General features: G+C 43.7%; 2 protein-coding genes across 2 annotated transcripts; both read right to left on the reverse strand.

Moving 5' to 3' along the window:
• Positions 1–519: 519 nt before the first annotated feature.
• Positions 520–7,873, reverse strand: plcxd1 (phosphatidylinositol-specific phospholipase C, X domain containing 1). The gene is made up of 7 exons (XM_041935069.1): positions 7,467–7,873; positions 7,164–7,286; positions 5,907–6,049; positions 5,693–5,821; positions 4,074–4,229; positions 3,335–3,515; positions 520–3,215 (listed from the first exon to the last, which is right to left on the reverse strand). Exons 2-7 carry the CDS (start codon positions 7,270–7,272, stop codon positions 2,971–2,973), a joined length of 963 nt encoding a protein of 320 aa, XP_041791003.1. The 5' UTR covers positions 7,273–7,286; positions 7,467–7,873; the 3' UTR covers positions 520–2,970.
• Positions 7,874–10,577: 2,704 nt separating this feature from the next.
• On the reverse strand, positions 10,578–19,030 carry jade3 (jade family PHD finger 3). The gene is made up of 12 exons (XM_041934992.1): positions 18,866–19,030; positions 16,464–16,532; positions 16,261–16,320; positions 16,086–16,168; positions 15,844–16,001; positions 15,558–15,748; positions 15,147–15,358; positions 14,867–15,034; positions 14,641–14,757; positions 13,766–14,224; positions 12,461–12,578; positions 10,578–12,304 (listed from the first exon to the last, which is right to left on the reverse strand). The coding sequence occupies exons 3-12, from the start codon at positions 16,307–16,309 to the stop codon at positions 11,499–11,501; spliced, it is 2,361 nt and encodes a 786-aa protein (XP_041790926.1). The 5' UTR covers positions 16,310–16,320; positions 16,464–16,532; positions 18,866–19,030; the 3' UTR covers positions 10,578–11,498.
• Between the last annotated feature and the right edge of the window lie 172 nt (positions 19,031–19,202).

Below are 19,202 nucleotides of genomic sequence, written 5' to 3' on the forward strand. Positions count from 1 at the left end.
TATTTTATGTCACTGGAAGAAAACACAACTGCTCCACAAAGATGTGGTCTGATAAAAATGTGTGTTAATAAGGTTAAAAGCTGTTAATGGTGGAAATGTTGAGGTTTGGCAAGGTATTGTATTATGCTTTTTCTGTTTACTTTTTTTTTTTTACTTCTTCTCTTGTTATAGAGATGATCTTTATTTTTACTTATGGTATTATTATCTGATATTCTATTTATATTTAATGCAAACTGAACCATAAAAAGGATGTGATAGAATAATTAAATCACAGAAAAGGAAATTATGCTTTATGCGATATTGACCCGACGTAACAATATGTACACTTACATATGATCTCTCTCTTTCTGCTGTTTTAATGTGATTTTATTTACGTGAAAATGTAATGTTGCTTCTTTAAAAGATGTTTTTTAGGTTCATATTTTTTTAAAGGTGATATTTGTAGCTGCAGCTCACATGAAATGATGAATGTATTTTATCATGTTTTAAATTTCAAGGAGAAAATGAGTCATGACAAAGTGCTGATGTCAAATTTATTTGCACATCCCTCCATCACACAAGCAAACACAACCTTTCTTACACCGTCCTCATCATGTGATTCACCCATCTCACAAAGAAGCAGCCGCCGCCAAGAAGAAGGAAAAAACAAGGAAGCAGAACAAAGCAAAGTCCCTGATTAAATAAGAGCGGTATGAATAAAAAACATAATCCTGTACATTCAAAACCACATCTGAGATCTTTAACTGTAACTGTTTGGATGTAGTACTGGGGACACATGGGGGCTGGACAGTGCTACTGGAACATTTCTAGACTTTTCAGTGAGTCTTTATAATTAGTGATACTTTAAATGATACCTTTCAAAATAAATGCTGGTGAGAGAATTTGTTTGAACTTTGTACTTTGTGACTCTGTGGGTCAGACCTTGTTCATGTTTTACGGTGGCACATTGGCTTTAATTATAGAATCAATGTTTAAATTGATCTTTGGGCAACCGATGATGTGATAAAATATGACAGGAAATATGTAGCAGATGAAATAAACAAAACTTTTAATTTTATTTTTTTGGAATAGATTTAAAGAGTTATTTTTGGATTTTTATTGCTAATTTAATGCCAGTAAAATGCAATAAAATAGTCAAACTGATACTACAGATAGCTAGAGTGGGAGCTCTGATTGGCCAGACTCCCGCCAAACACATAAGTTGGCCAATCAGAGCTCCTTGTGCAGCTCTGTGGGTTAGACTTCATTTAATTTGCAGGTATTACACTGTTCACACATCCTAACATTTAACTGAGCCTCTTTAAATGGAAGAGATCATTAAATTTGAACAGTAAAAGTTAAAATATGACTATGATTGGAAGACACATGAGTAAATAAAATCTTATCTTTTTATTCCATTTTAAAAGCCACCCATGTGGGTGGTACACATCGCTTTACCATGATACATCACAGTATCATGGTAAAGCGCTACATAAATGTAATCCACGACTATTACTACTAAACACATAATAAAGGAAACAGAATTGTAAATTAGAAAATTTTAGAATCTTTTTAGTTTTAAAACGCAAATACATATTTTAAACTTGGATTTTTAAAAATTGGGCAATTTACTTTAACATATGAAAAGTCTGGGAATTATCCCAGTGACACACCCCAGTCTCAAATACTAAATGCATAATTTAACGACAATTACCACTATTACAAATTTTGCTTACAGTGTAAATAGTTTTATACCCCAGGCTAACAGTAGAAGCCATTATCTCAATGTTACAATAAACAACCTTCTACAATGAATTCATCTGAATAATGAGCTTTACATGAATGATTTGCCTGTTTATCATCTTGTCGGCTGCTATGATGGAAATGCTTGGACTGACTAGGTCCCAGAACAGCATAGTTTCAGACAGATGATGTAATAGAAACTATTGTGAGGAAACACGAAAGCATTGAAAAGGAACGCATACTGCAGGGGAACACAAAAGCTTTTTCCCCGCTGTGGCCCTTTAGGGCCTGAAAGCACCACAGACGTGCTCACTTCTTTTGTGTAAATGAAACAGATGCCTTGGTGAGCAGAGACTGTGCAACTCCAGCTGAGGCATCTCGGAAGGAAACATTTTGGGAGTTTTATCTATGTTCCTCGGGTCCTGCTCTCAGTCCAATATTCTGTTAACATGCATAAACCCTCCTATTGTGGTCAGGTCAAAACCCCGACCCTAATCCTGGGAACACAGGACCCTGGGGCAAATAGAAAGGACTCAAACAGTTAACCAATGAATGATCAGTGAATAAAAGTGTGATTATTTGTTTAAAAACGCCCATGTTTATTGTAAAAGCTCATCTCCACAGGCACGGCGGTGCAGCATTATTTTAAATCAAGGCTGAACCTATTGGCTAAAGTAGGCTATATTATAAGTAGAACAGTCAAGGTTGGGTCCATGCAAATAAGTTTTCCATGCAGTTTGCATAAGTTTCATGTCTTCTCTACATTCGCTACGGATAAATACATGTATTGTAGGTGATACAGTTTAGCTACTTCTTAAACTTGCTGCCCACATGTCATACTTATAAAAGTCTGTGGCCTACTTTACACTCGTATGTGCTCGTTGAATACAAGGTTTGTGCTTACTCGTCTAAAATGCCTACATTAAGGTGAGATTGGTTGTGTTATTATTGCTTTGGTCACCGTAACATGAAACCGGCCACCTCGCTGACTCGTGGAAACGGATACAGTACATTGCATAAATAGTGAAGTGACTGTAAACAAACAAGCGCAGGTCAAAATAGCAAAAAGTCTGTTTTCAAGCAGCTTTAAGCCTGAAACGTACATGTCACTGCCTCCAATAAGTGCATTTATACGTAGATGAATAGTTCAAGTACTTGAGTATTTTTCAGTCACTCTTAATGAAACAAGCTCGTGTGGTTCATGCTGTGATTCACATTTTTTGTAGAATAATGCAAATTGGTGAAAAGTCACGAGGACCATTTCAGTAGTTTCTCATTCAGCGTAACAACAGTTGGTACAAACTGGCTCTCTGTGATAAAGTCGCCGGCAATGATATTGAGAGAGCCGGCTTTGGAGCCGGGGGTCTGCTCCTTGACCCAGCTCAGCAGCGTGGGATACGTGGACATCACCAAGTCCTTGAGGGACTCTGTTGGGTGTGTGCAGATGTATTTCAGGTCCTCGGTCAGGTTAATTCCTGTGACGAAGAAACCTCCTGAAACACAAAAACACTCACGTGAAATGTGATTATCGAAGACCAGCGTTAATTAAAAAGTAATAAAGCATCAATTTTCTTTCCAACCTGTTTGGTGATACAGATCAACATGAGACTACCTGGTCTGCCGTGTTGTTTCCTGTGTTCAAAAGCCTCGATAAGAGCCTCAGCTTTGCATTTGTTGGCCCACCAGTACGGAATATGAGGCCACAGCTCGCTGTGACAGCTGGCTATATTGTGTTCATAGGACACAATGACTGAGCAGCCTAAAGCCCACAGGTTCCGAAGAGTCAACACCTCCTGAAATCGACAGGAGAACAGGTTTAGCTTCCTTTAGTCAGTCAGTTAGACGAGGCTGACGGTATTCTGCATTTTGATTACTGTCACAGAAACTCATGAAAAGACCAAAACCAGCACAGTGTTAGTTAAGTCATGATGATTCTGTAACACAGTGCAAGCTCTCCTCCAGCATTTCTATAATCTACGACAAACTGGCATCAACTACCACTGTTCTTATAAGAAACTAAAAGTTACACGTTTACTTCGTGAGCACAGAAAAGAAACTCAGTGAGAGTAACCTCTGCGGCCTGAAACCTGGAACAGAACCCAGACGTTCTGGTTTCACATCAGCTCTCGATACTTTGATTCAACTACCCCGTCAACCCCGAGCCCACTGGTTCCTCCTGGTTCCTCCTGGTTCCCAGTCAAACAGGAGTGAACGGTGTATTTACAGCAGCAGGACGCAGGAGCTACACAGACTTGTTCTGGTCTGTTCACAAAATTCAGTGACAGTAAGAAAAACTTCATGTAAAGCCTTGTTATGTGAGTCCTTATTCAAACGTGGAGGAGAAGTTGTACCGTCTTGGGGCAGAGTTTGGAGGTGAATACTTTGCGTATGGTTGTGAGCAGCAGCATGTGGAGCTCCTGGCTCAGGCCGAGGAAGTGGCTGAAGGAGAGGATGACCACCTCTTTGGGATGAGCATCCAGCCACTCGCTGATCTCCACTAGAACGGTCTGCCAGGAAAACACAAGGTACCGTTTAGTCTGCTTCAGCAGGACTCAGCATCTTAATGCACACTTCACAGCCTTATTCTAGAAGCTCCCAGCACACGTGAAACACTGCAGGTTCAGTTATGGACTTTGGCATTCACACGACATGATGCAGCATCCTGCCCGAACACTTCTGGATAGATGAGATTTTTCACCAGCTGGTAACTCTGCAGGAGCAGAGGCGAGTGAAGATTCATCACACAAGCTGCCTTTTTATCTTATTATCTGGCTTGTGGACGTGTTGAGTACCATAAAAACAACACAGTCCAGACAGGCGAGGGGTGGGAATCTCTACGCACCTCATGTCTAGATTCGATTCACTGGCAGCAACTACAACCAGCTGTTTTTCCTCCAACCCCGGGTGCAAACGTGAAGTATGGTTTGACATATTAGTTGTGTTCCCAAATTATTTGACTTTAGTTAAGCACAACTTGCATCTGTTTTACCTTTAACTTAATAGAAGCCAAAATGCTTCTGGACGGGCTTTTAACCAGGGGTAGTCCGTCAGATCGTATCCATCTGCAGCTGCTCAGTTACAGTCATCCTCATCACAACTAAAGCAGCAGCCCAGTTGAGAGTGTTAGCATGACGATCATATTTACGTCCTTTACGTTTCATCATCTGATGGTTCAGCCATAAGGAACGTACAGCCCGGTATCACAAAATTCTTAATGTCAAAAATTGAAAATCATCTTTCAAGAGAGAATCGCGCTGCATCTAATAATCAATTTTGCATTTCTGTGCAAGAATGGCAAAACCTTTCACATTTAATACCTGGAAAATCTGATTAAGTCCTGAGCTGGAAACCGCCGGAGCATCTAATGCAGCGGATCGTACACCGAACGCTGTCTGCAGCTCCTGTTTACACGTGAATATTGTCAAAAGATTCGCCAGTTACAGCACATCTGAGGAAGGAGCTTCAAGTGAGACTAACTTTAAAAGAAGAAACAACTTCTCCTTCCTCTTACGAACAGAATGTGGAAATTCATAAGCAATAAACTGCATCCTCGCTCAGTTCAGTACACTGTGTGTTTCCTGCTATATGCTGAGCTGGTCTGGTATGACCAGCAGTTTATGTTGTGTCTGACGGATATTTCAGCATTTCTTTTTATCCTGTGCTGGCTGCTGTTTAGCAAAACTGACAGGTTACTAAATAAAAACGCTGTATTCCCATTAAAATAACCTTTCAAAACATCCTAAATGACAGGCCTGATGTTGATTTCAGCGTTACAAATCATGCATAACCAATCTGAGTCTTAAAGAAGCAAAGGCTGGGTGATTTAGCGTCTCACTCCTGTGAAGATGTATTTGCTCTTTATGGTGATCTTTACGGTTATTGTTGTCGTTGCAAATGGCCGTTACAGGGGCGTAAATCTCACTGCGGCAACAACCTCGTGGACTTGTGTGTCGGCGTGCCATTACTTCACCTCCACAGTGAGCGTGGTGTACACGCCGTGGTAGAAGTACAGATCAGTGGAGCTGTCATTGGGCCTGTGTGCGATTCTCAGGTCACAGTATCTGACCCCGCAGTCCAGCTGCTGCTTTATGGTGTACTCCTGCAAGACACGGGATGCACATTTCACTATGAGCTTCTTCGTTGACAATAAGCAACAACTGGTGTGTCTATTTCTGGCTCATCACCTGGGTTATAGCCCACTTGTACACAAAGGGTCGAATGAGGGGCTTCATGTATTTGTCCAGCTTTTGAAGCATGTCTGGCTGAGTAAGGTCAACGGGGGATCTGTCATTCATATCCAGACAGTAGGTTATTGCATTGTGGCTGCCTGAGAAAAGATGATAAACATAATCACCATGAGACACTTGACTGGTTCATGTTACAGCTATGGTGGCCCTGAGAGCTCAACACACTGCAGCTGAAGAAAACACATGTAAAAGTGGACAAAAGCAAAGGAAGAAAACACCTTAATTATGTGAGTGTAGATTGTGTTTTTAGGCCGCTGTGATGGATGCAGCCGGGTTGTCCGTCTGTCTGTCTGTAGATACGTCCATGACTGATGACATTTTGGTGGTTAGAGGTCAGTGTCATCAAATAAAACCCGTTTTTGGCCATAATTCATGAGCCAGTTCTGACAAAATTTCACACAAATGTCTCAGAGGACAAAATGATGAAGTGATGACATTTCATATCCGAAAAGGTCAAAGGTCAGCTTCACCGTGACATCATAATGTTGTGCAGGAACTCTGGCCATCATTCAGAAACATAACTCAGGAACAGAAGGCAGACTGTGACCATGCTTCGGTTTTTGCTCAGATACTGAGTTGCTGACGCTAATCTTGGGCGTCCACCTTGAAACTGTGCTGATTGTGAAGCGCTCTTCTGTCGTGCATGGTTGAACACGTGTGTGAAGCATCAACGTTTTACAGTTTGTAGCCTCTTTGCAGCAGCATCCATATTTGAAGCAGTGTAGTCCACCACAAGCTCATCGGTAGTGCTGATATTGATCTGCAGGTGATTGTTGTTGCACAGTGTGATGAAGCTCTCTATCAGTCCTCTGTGCTCCTCTGGAAAAAATAGTCTCTAAGTCAAGACAGCAGGTTTCTCACTGAACATGTAGCCAAAAAAGAAATTTAATACTTTATATTAAATATATTCTTCACTGCAGATGAGTCTGGACAGACATGGATGTAAACTGGCTTACTCTAGTTTGTTTTTCCTGTGTGTTTTATCTGTGTCAGCCGGTGAGGATGTTTTCCTGAATTTGCATGTTTTCTTTAGCTGCAGGGTGCAGCTCTTGGCCACCCTGCACAGCAGCTAGGATAGTTTGTAGAGTTAATTAAGTGTTGTGGGTTAACAGACTGAAACCACTCACACACCACACATATCTCCACTGATAACACTCTAGCTAGCAACCAGCTCCATCATCCGCACCAGCTTACCTGGGATGGCCAGGTGGTACAGGGGAGTGTCCCACAGAGCACATGGCAGGTGAGACATCCAGCTCTCCATGGGCAGCTCGGCCAGGCTCGGCTCCCTCACTCCGGACATACTGAGCTCCAGCGCTGCACCCCGCCAGCAAACACACATGTAATGGTTTATTAAAGCCGCTGCATCAGCTGCAGGACAATTCGTGCGTATTTCGGGTGAACATCACATACATGATGCGCGGAAAACTCCTGCATCGTGTTCAGCGTCACTCACAGTAACGTGAGAGCTTGCAGTCCTGTTTATCTCACACTTACTTGGTCAAACTGCTACTGCTGTTTCCTTTTAGCACCAAAACCAGCCCAACCGGCCAAACCACCACAGGGGGGAAGAGCGACGATTACAACTCCAGGCGTGAACCGCGAGCAGCCGTCCGTCCCACAGCGCCACAAAATGTCATGACTGTACATAAAACATGCATGATGAGATCCGGAGATAAAGCGTGGCGGCTCAGTCTGGTTACCTTTTTACACCTGCACAGCCCGGGAGAATGAGCACAGCGGGCCCGGCGCATGTTAGCTCCAATCATCGATCGTCCATAACGAATCGAGCATCCACGCGCGATCCGCAGGCTGCTTCCAGGCGCATCAACGCGCGGCGAGTCCCTCAGTTCGCCGGCTGTGCGTCGGTCCTCCGAGGCGCAGCGGCGGTGTGTGCGGGGAGGGCGGCGGCCCGGCACCGCGCCTGCTGACGGATCAGCAGATGCAGAGACGCGCTTCTCTTAAAGAGCCCACCGCCAGGGGCGGCATAGAGGCCGATGTGCTGGGGGGCCATGGCCAGAAATACAGTATCAATAAATAAAATAATGATAGTAATATCCATATCAGGGTAAATACTGTGTATACATTTTGAGATTTTCATGTCAATTATTTATCTTGTCCATGAGCTTTTCTCCTTCTTCTTCTTATCATTATCATTATTGTTATTATTATTATTATGGGAAAAGGGGTGTGCGACTTTCTGAGGTAGAAAGTATGACATATTTAGAAGAATATGTTTGACTCATCATATAAAATTATCATAAATACAAATAATAGTAACAAATTAACATAGAACATGAAATAAAACGCCTCTGCACACTGAAACTCCCAAACATGCTACAACCTTGCTGCTCCTGCTCCAAGCATAGCAGCAACGACTGTTAGCTTAGCATGTAAAATAAATACCGTCATCTATGATCCCCATCAGTTTGAGCTGCGATTTTTTGGTAGGTCTGTGGTTCCAGACCTGGGAGCTGAGACCCTCCAGGAGGTCAAAGGATAATTCAGAGTGGCTGTGATAAGATTAAAGATGGATTCCTTTGAGCATCTGAACATTTCCTTCCTCATAAATCATTTTTAAAGCCTATTTTTTAAAATAAAATTGGCACATTGCTACATTTCTTTGTGTATCTCGTCGATGACCCTACATGTGGTCAAAAACTCCAAAGGGTACCTTTAAAAGATACATTTATTGTAATGTGTTATACTATTATTTGATACTTCTCTCATGTTTGCTTTTTATTGTGTCATTCTGAATAGTTTTTGCATCTTCAGCCACATTGAGGTGGAAAGCACTTTTTGATTGGACTGCTTGTCACATACATGCAGCCTGTGACTACAGGTCATGGTCAGCTATATTCATTTCCTGTTAAATGTGCCAGTCTGGCTCACATATGTCACACACACTATGTGGCAGCTGCCTTTATCTTAAAATGTACCTCAACATAAACAGGCTTTAGAAGACTGAACTTTGTACTAAAATGTGCCTCCGAAGTGGGAATTGATTAAGTTGTCTGTTTGTTTACGATTATTTGGTTGGTCAGGTCTTCCTCAGCTTCTTCAGCAGGTCAATAAACCCTGAAACAGCACTAACCAGCGTGGTGAAGCAAACTAGACGAACTGACTCAGCAGTACGTGAATTGTTGAAGTCCAACCTTGCTGACTTTTTGCAAATCACATCAGAAGTCTTGTTTCCTGTTCAGTGAGTTTAAAAAACCAGCAGGTCATTTGACATGCCATCAATGGGAGCACAGGGTTAATTAATGATGTTAATTGTGACAGTAATTCATTTAGTTTAGTCACAAGGCCTCACTGGCACACCTGGACGTAACAGCCTTCATTCATTAATGTTAATAATGACACCTGTGCTTTTCCTGCTATAAGGCAACATGTCTGTAAAAAAGGCCTGAACACATACACTCAATGCAGCCTCCACCTTAAAACACACACGTGCAGTGGTGGGTGTAGTTAATAAATGTGGTGATGCTGCCATCTAGCTTTCCATCCACATAACTGATACAACTCATGAAACAAACAATGGCGTTATTCTAAGTATCCCACTGATGTTTTGCCAGCAGTGAGTCATTCATTCATCCTCTTCTGAACACTCACACACCAAACTTTTGACTAAACTGCGTGACTTGTCACCTTATTGCTGCTTGCAGCTTAAAGTTGAACTGTCATTTTGTCAGGTCTTTTGTGATTTACATGAAGAGCACAATTACTGATTAAAACGATGTCTTTAAAAATAAAAGCTTGAGACACAACACAGTGTGAAAAACGCTTAATGTGGGAGACGGTTTCAGTGAAAATTGAATGTTTCTGAATCCACTTCAGTCACAGCAGTTTGTTGCTGGCTAATTAGAGACTTTAGCAACATAATTAAAAGGTCAAAAGAGGAAAAATGCATTCAGGCAGTTTTCATTTACACAGTGGGGCTGTGCCGCTGGGTTAAATACAATACGTATACTTAATCCTTGTGACCAGTTAACAGAGTAACCACTCAGTAAATCCACCACCACGCTATCTGTAGCATTTAGAGGGTATTTGTAAAACTATTAGAGGTGTTGGTAAGAAGTGAAAGCCGTGTTTCAAATCCGTATTGAGGCTCAGAAGTACATCAGCTTATCATGATGCCACTTTGAACCCCCGCTGCTCTAAACCTCACCTCTTCTTCATGTGTTTCAAATGAGGCAGCAGATTAAATGTCACCTGCTTTCTCTTACCTCACCTGGTAATGAGGCTTTGGCCTTGTTGTGAGGGTCAGCACAGGGTGAGGGTCTCTTCCAAGCTTTTCCAATCATCAACATTTTCACACTAAATCTGTACAACTATCAATTATACCGAGTGAACTCAAAGTTGACACCAAACAGTTGGTCAGCTTATTTATTCTTTGATCAGATTTCCTCATCTAAAACCTGATTTTGGTCATTTTATTTTCTTTAAACACCAGCTGTTTGAAAAAAAAAGCTTTTTTGTGGTAAAACATTAGTGCTGAAGTACTGAATTGTAAAAGCACTGAATTTGGATCTGTATATTAAAAATGTATATTAGAAAATCAACAATATCACCAATACCAATAACAATATCCAGCCCTATTAAAACTAGTTACACCAGATCATTTATTATCAAAAAATGTGACACAAGTAACAGTTCCAAAGTTCAAAGTCTGTGGTAGTGACGACTGATCATGTGATGATCTGAGACCAATAATAAAGGCCATCAATTACATATCTGTACTTTGTTTTTATGCATCCAGTTTCAACCACGTTACTGATGGACACATCAGGTAATGTAATCACACTCTGACGCACATTTCTGTCCATTTTGAGACAAGAGCTTAAATGCTTTTCAGGGTCCATTCATCTAACCATGACTGAAGGTACTAATAGTGTGAAGCCGTGTTCCTACACACAAAAGGCATTTGTGTTCATAAAAATGACTCCACTACTTGACGAATATAAAAAGGTCACCGAGTCAGTTTATCGCAGGTTAACTGCAACAGACAGTGTGCAAGAAACAGATGCAGGAGAGACCAGAATTCACTACAAAATCCCATCTGGCATGTTGGTTTTAACTTCTGCAGCAACCTTCATTCAGTTTTAGAAGTATCAACAAAGTGGAAGGTGTGTGATTCAGTTACACATGATTTACACGTCAATTTGACCTTCTTATGTACAGCAGTTTCAGTCAAAGGCAAGTTGAACCTGTGTGTGGGGGAGCACGAGTGTTTCATACAAAGTTGAGTACAAAATGTACCGCGAGCCACAATGAAAGGCAAGCATGATAATCTCAGCAGACGGAGAGATTTGTTCCTCTCAAACTAACACAAGGCTGCGTTTCTTCATGAAACCCACTGGGAGATGTTCTTGACGACCCGTCATGCATCTTCTGGTTCATGCATGCAGCACCATGAGCACTGGGTGTTGGGTCTGGTCCCGTATGGAGATGTGTTCACAGAGACGGCCTGGCACTTGGGAAGAAGGTCAGGAGAGAACGGCAGCGGCGAGCTGAGTGAGCAAACAGCCGTCACCTTTGCACGGGGTGCCTGGAACCGAGCGACTGTTTCCCACGACTGACCCCTTTCCTCGAAGCGTCGGGCTGAGGCAGCCCGACCTGCCGCCCGTGCCTCCCTTTGGCCTCCGGCTCTGAGTCACTGAGCTCCAGGTCGGGACAGTATCCGTCACTGTCCTGGTACGATCTTGCGCTTTTCACTTTGTGTTCAGCCACGGGTTTGGCCCACAGCGTCTCCTTGCCTGAACCCTTTCGGGACAGTTTGTCAGAGGCCCGCAGGTCCTTTGTGGTCCGTACCAAGTTAATGGTCGCCTCTTTGAAGGACCTGCCAAAGTGCTCCATGGCAGACTTGCGAAAGCTGCTCTTGTCCAAAGCCTGATTTGGAGTGTCTTGATCGCTGGGCGTCTGGCAAGAACTGTCCTTCTGAGCTACAAACTTCTCGAAGCGGCCGTTAGATTTAGCCCTGTCTTGGTCCAGTTTGCCGTTGCTGTTGGAGGAGTGGCCGTGGAGCGCAGCGTGCAGGGCTAAAGGTTTGCCGGTGGGTTTAACAGGCAGTACCGAGCTGCTCGAAGAAGACAGCCGCCCGTTGGAGCGCTCGTCTCTCCGACCGTGTCCGTGCAGCTGAGGCTTCCCCTGACCCAGCCCTTCAACTGCATGTTCAGTAACATTGCCGCTATTGTCCGGGCACAGCGGCCCATTACCAGACTTGGAACTGGAATTTCCATTTCCGAGACTTGAGGATTTGGGCATTTTAAGCTTCAGGGTTATCCTCGGAGGAGGACGAAACAGCATGCTCTCCACTGGGTATGAAGAAGGAAGGCCTGGCGACAAAGAAACAAGTTCAGCGATGATTCAAATATCACAACCGAGTATTAGCATAAAAGCCAGATCATTACTGGAATCAGCTGCTTTTATTCTAAAACGTGTGCTTGTAGTGACAGAATAGCTGGCGAGCTGAAGGACAACAGATGGCTCACCAGCAGAGAGCTCCTGGTTCACCAGCTTCACATGCAAGTTGAACATCTGCTCCTGGGCTTTACTCTGCAGCAGCTTCAGCTTCTCCCGCCGGCTCACCATGTAACACAGATTCCTCACCTGCACAACGAGGAAGACGAACAAACCAAACACTGTCCGTGAAGAACAAGCACAACACCACATCTCTAGAGCCCCGTTCTGCTCTCTGCTGCCTTCAGGAACACACTGACTGAAGCTTTGTCTCTGTGGACTCGATCAGTTTAAGAAATAATGAAGTGTATTGATTTTTAGATGTTTTTAGAAAGACATGCTAAGTGCAAACAATTGATCTAAATTATGATCAAATATAAAACAAAGATCTGAAGCAATTAATCGACTAATGTATTGACAGAAAAATTGAAGCTATTTTAATGATGACGATTTATTGAACATTTACTCGTCCCACCTCCTCCAATGTGAGGGTCTGCTGCTTTTATTTAACTTTTATGACAATGAACCAAATAATTGTGGGATTTGGATTATTGGTCTGACAAACAAACACTAAGAAAAGGCCACCGTGTGCATTTTCTACTATTTTCGCCCATTTTAATCAGCAGAATAGCCCCTACCTCCACTTTTCTTCACTTGACTCTGAACTCAATTTTTAAGTCCGGCCACAAAGTCTGCTCTGGCTTGGTGTCTGGACGTTAACACTGTTGTTGAAGCCATTTGTGTGTCGCTTTGGCTTTATGTTCTGTGTCGTTGTCTTGCTGGAAAATATTCCAGTCTTTTTCAAAGTGGCAGTTCTCTTGCAGACTGCAGCAAGCTTTCCTCCAGGATCTCTCCCAATTTTTCCATCCATTTAACCTCTACTTTCACATGTCTTCCAGAGCCTGCTGCAGAGTTTTTTCTGCTGAGGTGCGCAGATCTGTTTGTGGAGGTTTGATTTAAACAGGTTGTAAAAACAAGAAAACACAAAAAACACTGAAGAAGGTGAAAACTTAGGAGACAATGTATGTTGGCTCAGGAAATTCACTAGAATATTTCTCTCTTCTGGATTTTCTCAGTATTTCTGTCTATGCCACACAAAGAGTTGTGTTATGTGCACACTGGATTGTAGGAGAATTTTGAGATGGACACGTGTCAATAATAATACACGAAATACGTTAGAATTTGCTATACTCAAACTGATAGTGATCATCAATTACCACAGTGAGCTCATGAAAAATGTCAATTCTAGCTGTTATTTGTTCCTGGTTCCTCATTATGAAATCCATCCATCAGCTCTATTAGTATACTGACATGTAAAAAACATAAAAAGCACCCACCCTCTCCAAATCCTGCCGCAGGTGCATGAACATCCGCATGCGTGTGTGGATGCTGTCCTCCTGAGGCTGCAGCACCAGGTTCTCCTCCTCCTCTTTAGGGGGCAGCAGAGCTTTGTTAAAGTTAGCTTTCCTCTTCAGCTTCCAGTACTGATAGATGAAGTCTGCCAGGCGCTCGGAGAGCCCGAGGGCCTGGGCCAACTCCTCCAGCTGGATTAGGGTGTAGAACTCCTCCTCCAGCTCCTGCAGCCTCTGTGCCCGCTGGCCCACCTTCTCCACCTCAGCGGGGGCTTTAGAGCGAGCTGGGCTCAGGCCAGCGTCCCCAGTTTTAGACTTGCTGTGCTTGAGGCAGTACGACTTGAACTTGACTTCATCCCCTTCATCCAGGATAGTCTTCATCTCCAGGCTGTGCTCAAAGGCACATGTCACGTGGAAAGGAGTGGTGCAGTTCTTCACCGAGCACTGTGAGACAGGGGAGGGGGCAGGTTATTATGCTTACATTGACTATAACCAGTTACTCGGAATAATGAGATTATGATTAGCGTAGCATTTACGAATTAACGTTTCCCCAGTAACGTTTACATGATTTGTTTGCTAACTGAAGACTGTCTGGATGGTTGTGTGGTAGCCCTCAGAAAATATATTATTTGTAAAAGGAAAAGGGAAAACACAGCAGCTTTAAAGAATACTTTGATATTTTGGGAAATAGAAAAATGTCTGTTTGCTAAATATGAAGCTACAGCCAGCAGTCAGTTAGCTTATCTTAGCACAAACACTGGAAACAGATAGCCTGCCTCTACCCAGCGCTAACAAATCAGTCAACCAACACCCCTAAAGCTCATTAATTAACATCATATTACACACAGATCCACGCTCACCTGGATACATGCGCCTGTCTTCAGTTTACACAGACTGCAGATGAGAGACCAGCGGCTGGGTGGGATGTGGGAGACTTTGGTGATGGGCTCCATCCTCTCAGGACAAGCGATGCTCACCTACAGAAGAGGAAGGTGTGCGGCATGATCAGAAGATTTTTGACTCTTACTGTAGAACATATAAAGAGGCCCAGAGCAAAGAAGAGGGCGTAAGAGTTTGTTCATTTACCTCTGGTATCCACAGGGCACAGCTTACATGCGCCCACTTGGTGCCGGCACGTGTCGCCTTCATGGCACCGCCCTTCTGAGGACACAGAAGGCACTGCGGGTCGATGCCGAGGACACACGTCCTACACAGCCAGTTTCCAACAGGCACTTTGACGATGCCATAACAGGCCTGTGGAGAGCAGCAGGTTGGAATGTTAACTGATTTTAGAATATCGGGTTTGATACAATTTCTACTGAATGATGATGATGAATACTCTATGATGACGGGTATTCCTGTTTACCTGGTGCACGCAGATGTTGCACTTGTCACAGAACACCATGTCGTTGCCCTCTTCGCTGTCGGGGGAGCGGCACACGTCGCAGATGACGTCTTCGTCGTATTCAATCCCCAGACCCTCCACGGTCTCGATGGCGTGGTTCATGTTGTCATGGCACTGCCTCTCCAGGGCCTCCATGGCGCGCTCCATTGTCAGCTCGTCTATGGGCTCCTCCCCTGGAGGACAAACAAGAACAAAACCCCACATGGTCAGAGAAACCCCAGCAGACTGTTGGGACATCATGAGTGCAAATCTTAAATCTTATTTTCGGTTCAGGCGGACAGATGTCGATGCTGGTGTACTGACTTTACTGCCCAACGATCAGCACAATGTGAATTTCATGGCAGATTATCCCCTCATGATCCTGTTTCTTACCCATGTGGTCGAGCTCTCTATTGAGTGCCTGCAGCCAGTACAGGTCCACGTCATCCAGGTCGTAGCGACACATGGCCTCTGCCAGCTCTTTGATGTTAACGTAACCTGGTTCTGTTGACTCCTGGCTCGAGCACTGGATGTGCTTCCTGTGATGAGTGTAAAGAACCTCAATGGGCTTCTCCACAATAACTCTGAAGACAGAAGACACCAACATGATCTGTCAACACGGTGGCACGTTTAGACTGCTTTCTCCACTGTGGGACCTCTGGGAATCCAATGCTGTTACCTGACTGACGGCTCTGGGATGGTATCTGGACTTGCCAGCACTTGGACTCCCTTCTCCCATTCCTGCTTCCAGGTGTCTGCCAACAGGTAGTAGTCCTCTGCAGACACATGGTGGGAGTCAGGCAGCTTCATGGCACTGATCAGGTCTTTTCTGAACACCTGTGGGAGGAGTTGCAGTCACACACCGGTCCTCACGTTTAACAACACGAATCACAGAGCCTCACGTCAAGAATGGGAACTTACTTCAGCCGGTTTCTTCGGGTTGGAGATGGGGGTTCCAGGTTTGCTGCCATACTTATTGGAGGAGCAGAAGGAGGTAGAGGGACCTGAAGAAAGACAGAAGGCTTGAATGCAAGAACAGCAGAGGAATTGAAATATTCTGGTTTAGGTTATGGGATCCTTTTGACAGGTGACTCACTCTCATTGTCAGAACTGTTGCTGCCGCTTGAGGACCTGAGACGTTTCATCCTGTAACATCCTGCAGAAGAGGCGAGAGCAGTGTGTGGGGACAAGAAGTGTGTGTTTAAAATCATTCACAAATCAAACTTTTTAATAATAGTTTTCTCTGGACCAGCTGAGATATAAACCAACAGCGTGCACACACAGGAAATAGTCACTCACCATAAATTTCAAGTTGAAAAGCATGCTAGTAGATTCCTCTGATAAACCCTTAACCGCTTAATTTTGTGCCTGCAAATGAGAAATATGTCAAACCAATCAGCAACATGTGCAGCTGTAGAAGAAAAACATGAAAAGGAAGCAAAAGATTTACTGCAGCTTTACATAGTTGGGTTTATATTTACTAAACATTATAGTCTGACCAGAAACCTTACCGTGAAGTATTTAATATATTAACATACTAACAGTATCAAAACATAGCATTTAGCAGACAGAATCACTGTTCTTAACTTCTGGCAGTTTAAAGTGAAGGAAAACAGAGCAGGCCGACCCCACAGGCTCACACTATGAGCATTTAACCCACTGAACCACTGGGACGACTCATTAAAAGGTTTCTAAATGCTGAGGGACTCAAGCCCACAGTAGCCCCCAAATACAGTACGCTGTTTCAACAGACAGGACATGCCTCACATTCCCCATGAGGACAGGAGGGGCAGGAGGGGGCATGAAGCCAGCTCCACTCCATACCATAGTTAGAGTAAAATACAGTAGACTGATGCCAGCTGCTGAGAAAAACGTTCCAGCAGTTTGTTACTGTGACCCCAAACTGGGGTTTATAGACATACTTCAGTGTGATCTCAGTGACCCCCGAGTAAATCACGACCGACACACACTGAACTGCCTCACACAATTTCACCATCAGCAGTCATTTCTCAACTACATCTCTGCTATTTTTAAGATCAACACAAACACGGTACAGCAGACTGTGTGTTCACCTCCACAGCAGAGCACTCAAAACGCCAGGCATCTGCAACTGACACGAGTGTTTCTGCCTCTGAACGCAGCAAACGTTGTGTTCAGGGACTCCAGACTGATAAATAAACGAAAGGTAAATTATGTCCTGTTGAAGTACAAAGCTACAATTCTGAGTGGCTGGAGATAAAACGCAGAGATGAATAGATAATATCACTGCTTTTCTCTGTTTTGCATAATCACCTGTGTAGATCTGCACTCTGTCTACAGTGAACTTATCCTAAATTTAAGAAATGCATCAACTAAATAACTGTCCACAAAGCTAAACTTCATAAAATAAATGTATGAATGACAAATAAGTAAAGTTTGAGTGCACTGAACAACATTTATCAGCAGACAGCAGCATCTTCTTGTTTCTATCACAGAATGAAAACTCGAATAAATAAAAACAATAAGCAATGTCACAGTAGCACCCAGCAGCATCTCTTATATAACACTGATGTTTTATTGACTTTAACACAGAAAAAAATCTGAATAGAAAACCATTTTTTGTTGAATCTGCCTCTTGAGCGTAGCCATCAGCCATGTGGATTACCTCAAAATGACAGATATCTACCCGATCAATCCACTGACAGATTAATCGATCTGCCACTAATCTTTGGGGCTTTGACTGCTGTTCATACAGAACAAACTTCTTGATGACGTCTCCATGGACTCTGGGAAATGTGATGGGCGAGTTTCATTATTTCCTGTCATTGCATGGATTGAACAGTTGATCAATAATAATTGGGTGCAACATGCAAGTGCTTTTTCTTTATGTCAGGCGGATTTGTACAAACATGGAGAAGCTGAGTGTGGGATGTTTTATCATCCCCTGTGGCACACGGCTGCAAAATAGACAACTTGTGTTATAATAGTGCTCCAGCCTTACTTTAGTGCTATCAATATTAATATTAATTACATTACAGTTTAGGAGCAGGCACTTGCAGCTGGCCTCCCCTGGAGGAAAGTACAGACTGAGTCAGTCACCAGAGGTAAGTAATAGAAAATATGAGTCATTAAATGTCTTCCTCCCCCCAGTATAAACTGGTCGAGTGCACGGATGTGACCCCTGATGAGTTTGTGACTAACAGGAAACAACAGTGATCAAACTGCGGTTGCCGCCTTGTTTAAATCCCTTGCCTCATTTATTGTGTTGTTCAAAATATGCTAATGTCTGGGTGCTAACCGGGGCTATATGTAGACTGGGGGGCTTTTAGAAAAATAAACCCATACACAACCAGGTGCCTGCCCTGCCCCAAGAGCCCTGTTGGCGCCAAACACAGAGCCGCAGGCCTGTAGCGGGCTGCACTGCGGGCTGTGGGGAAATCAAACATGGGCGCCACCATCATACAAAGATGTCACTTCCTACAGCAATTAACACTATTCACTCTCACAACCGGGCTTATTATTCCACGTATGGAACAGCGGAGTGTCAGAAAACACGTTTGGCTAACAGTCGCTAACATTAATGAAGCGAAGAAGCACGGAGAGTCCTGAAAAAGCAGGAAAGGAGCAGGCCCCGTGGCCTGGATACACCATCCAGGGCAAATCCTGGCACACTGAGCCCCACTGAACACACGAGCATATTGTTCACATTCCTCGCGCTTTACCTCCAGTCCACGCTCTGCTGTCCGCCGTATTCCAACCACGTACCAGTCCAGACAGAACTTCCAGCATATACATGTAAAAACAGAGGCTCTGGGTCCAGCGATAGATTAAATTTAGGGGTTTTTGTATCCCACCACAGTGGGAATCTCCAGGGTTGCAGTCTGTCCACCACCACGGCACAACAGCTCTATTGTACCGCGCCTCCCGCCGGGTCCTAAGCTCCGCCGCTTTCCCTCCAACCGGGGTGCGCTCGATTTGGCTACTAGCGTCAACCTCTGTCCGTTCGCTGCAAGAAAGTCCTCCACAGTGATAACACAAAAATATTAAATCACCACTCAG

The sequence above is a fragment of the Chelmon rostratus genome, chromosome 4 (assembly GCF_017976325.1).
Source record: "Chelmon rostratus isolate fCheRos1 chromosome 4, fCheRos1.pri, whole genome shotgun sequence".
NCBI classification, from domain to species: domain Eukaryota; kingdom Metazoa; phylum Chordata; class Actinopteri; order Chaetodontiformes; family Chaetodontidae; genus Chelmon; species Chelmon rostratus.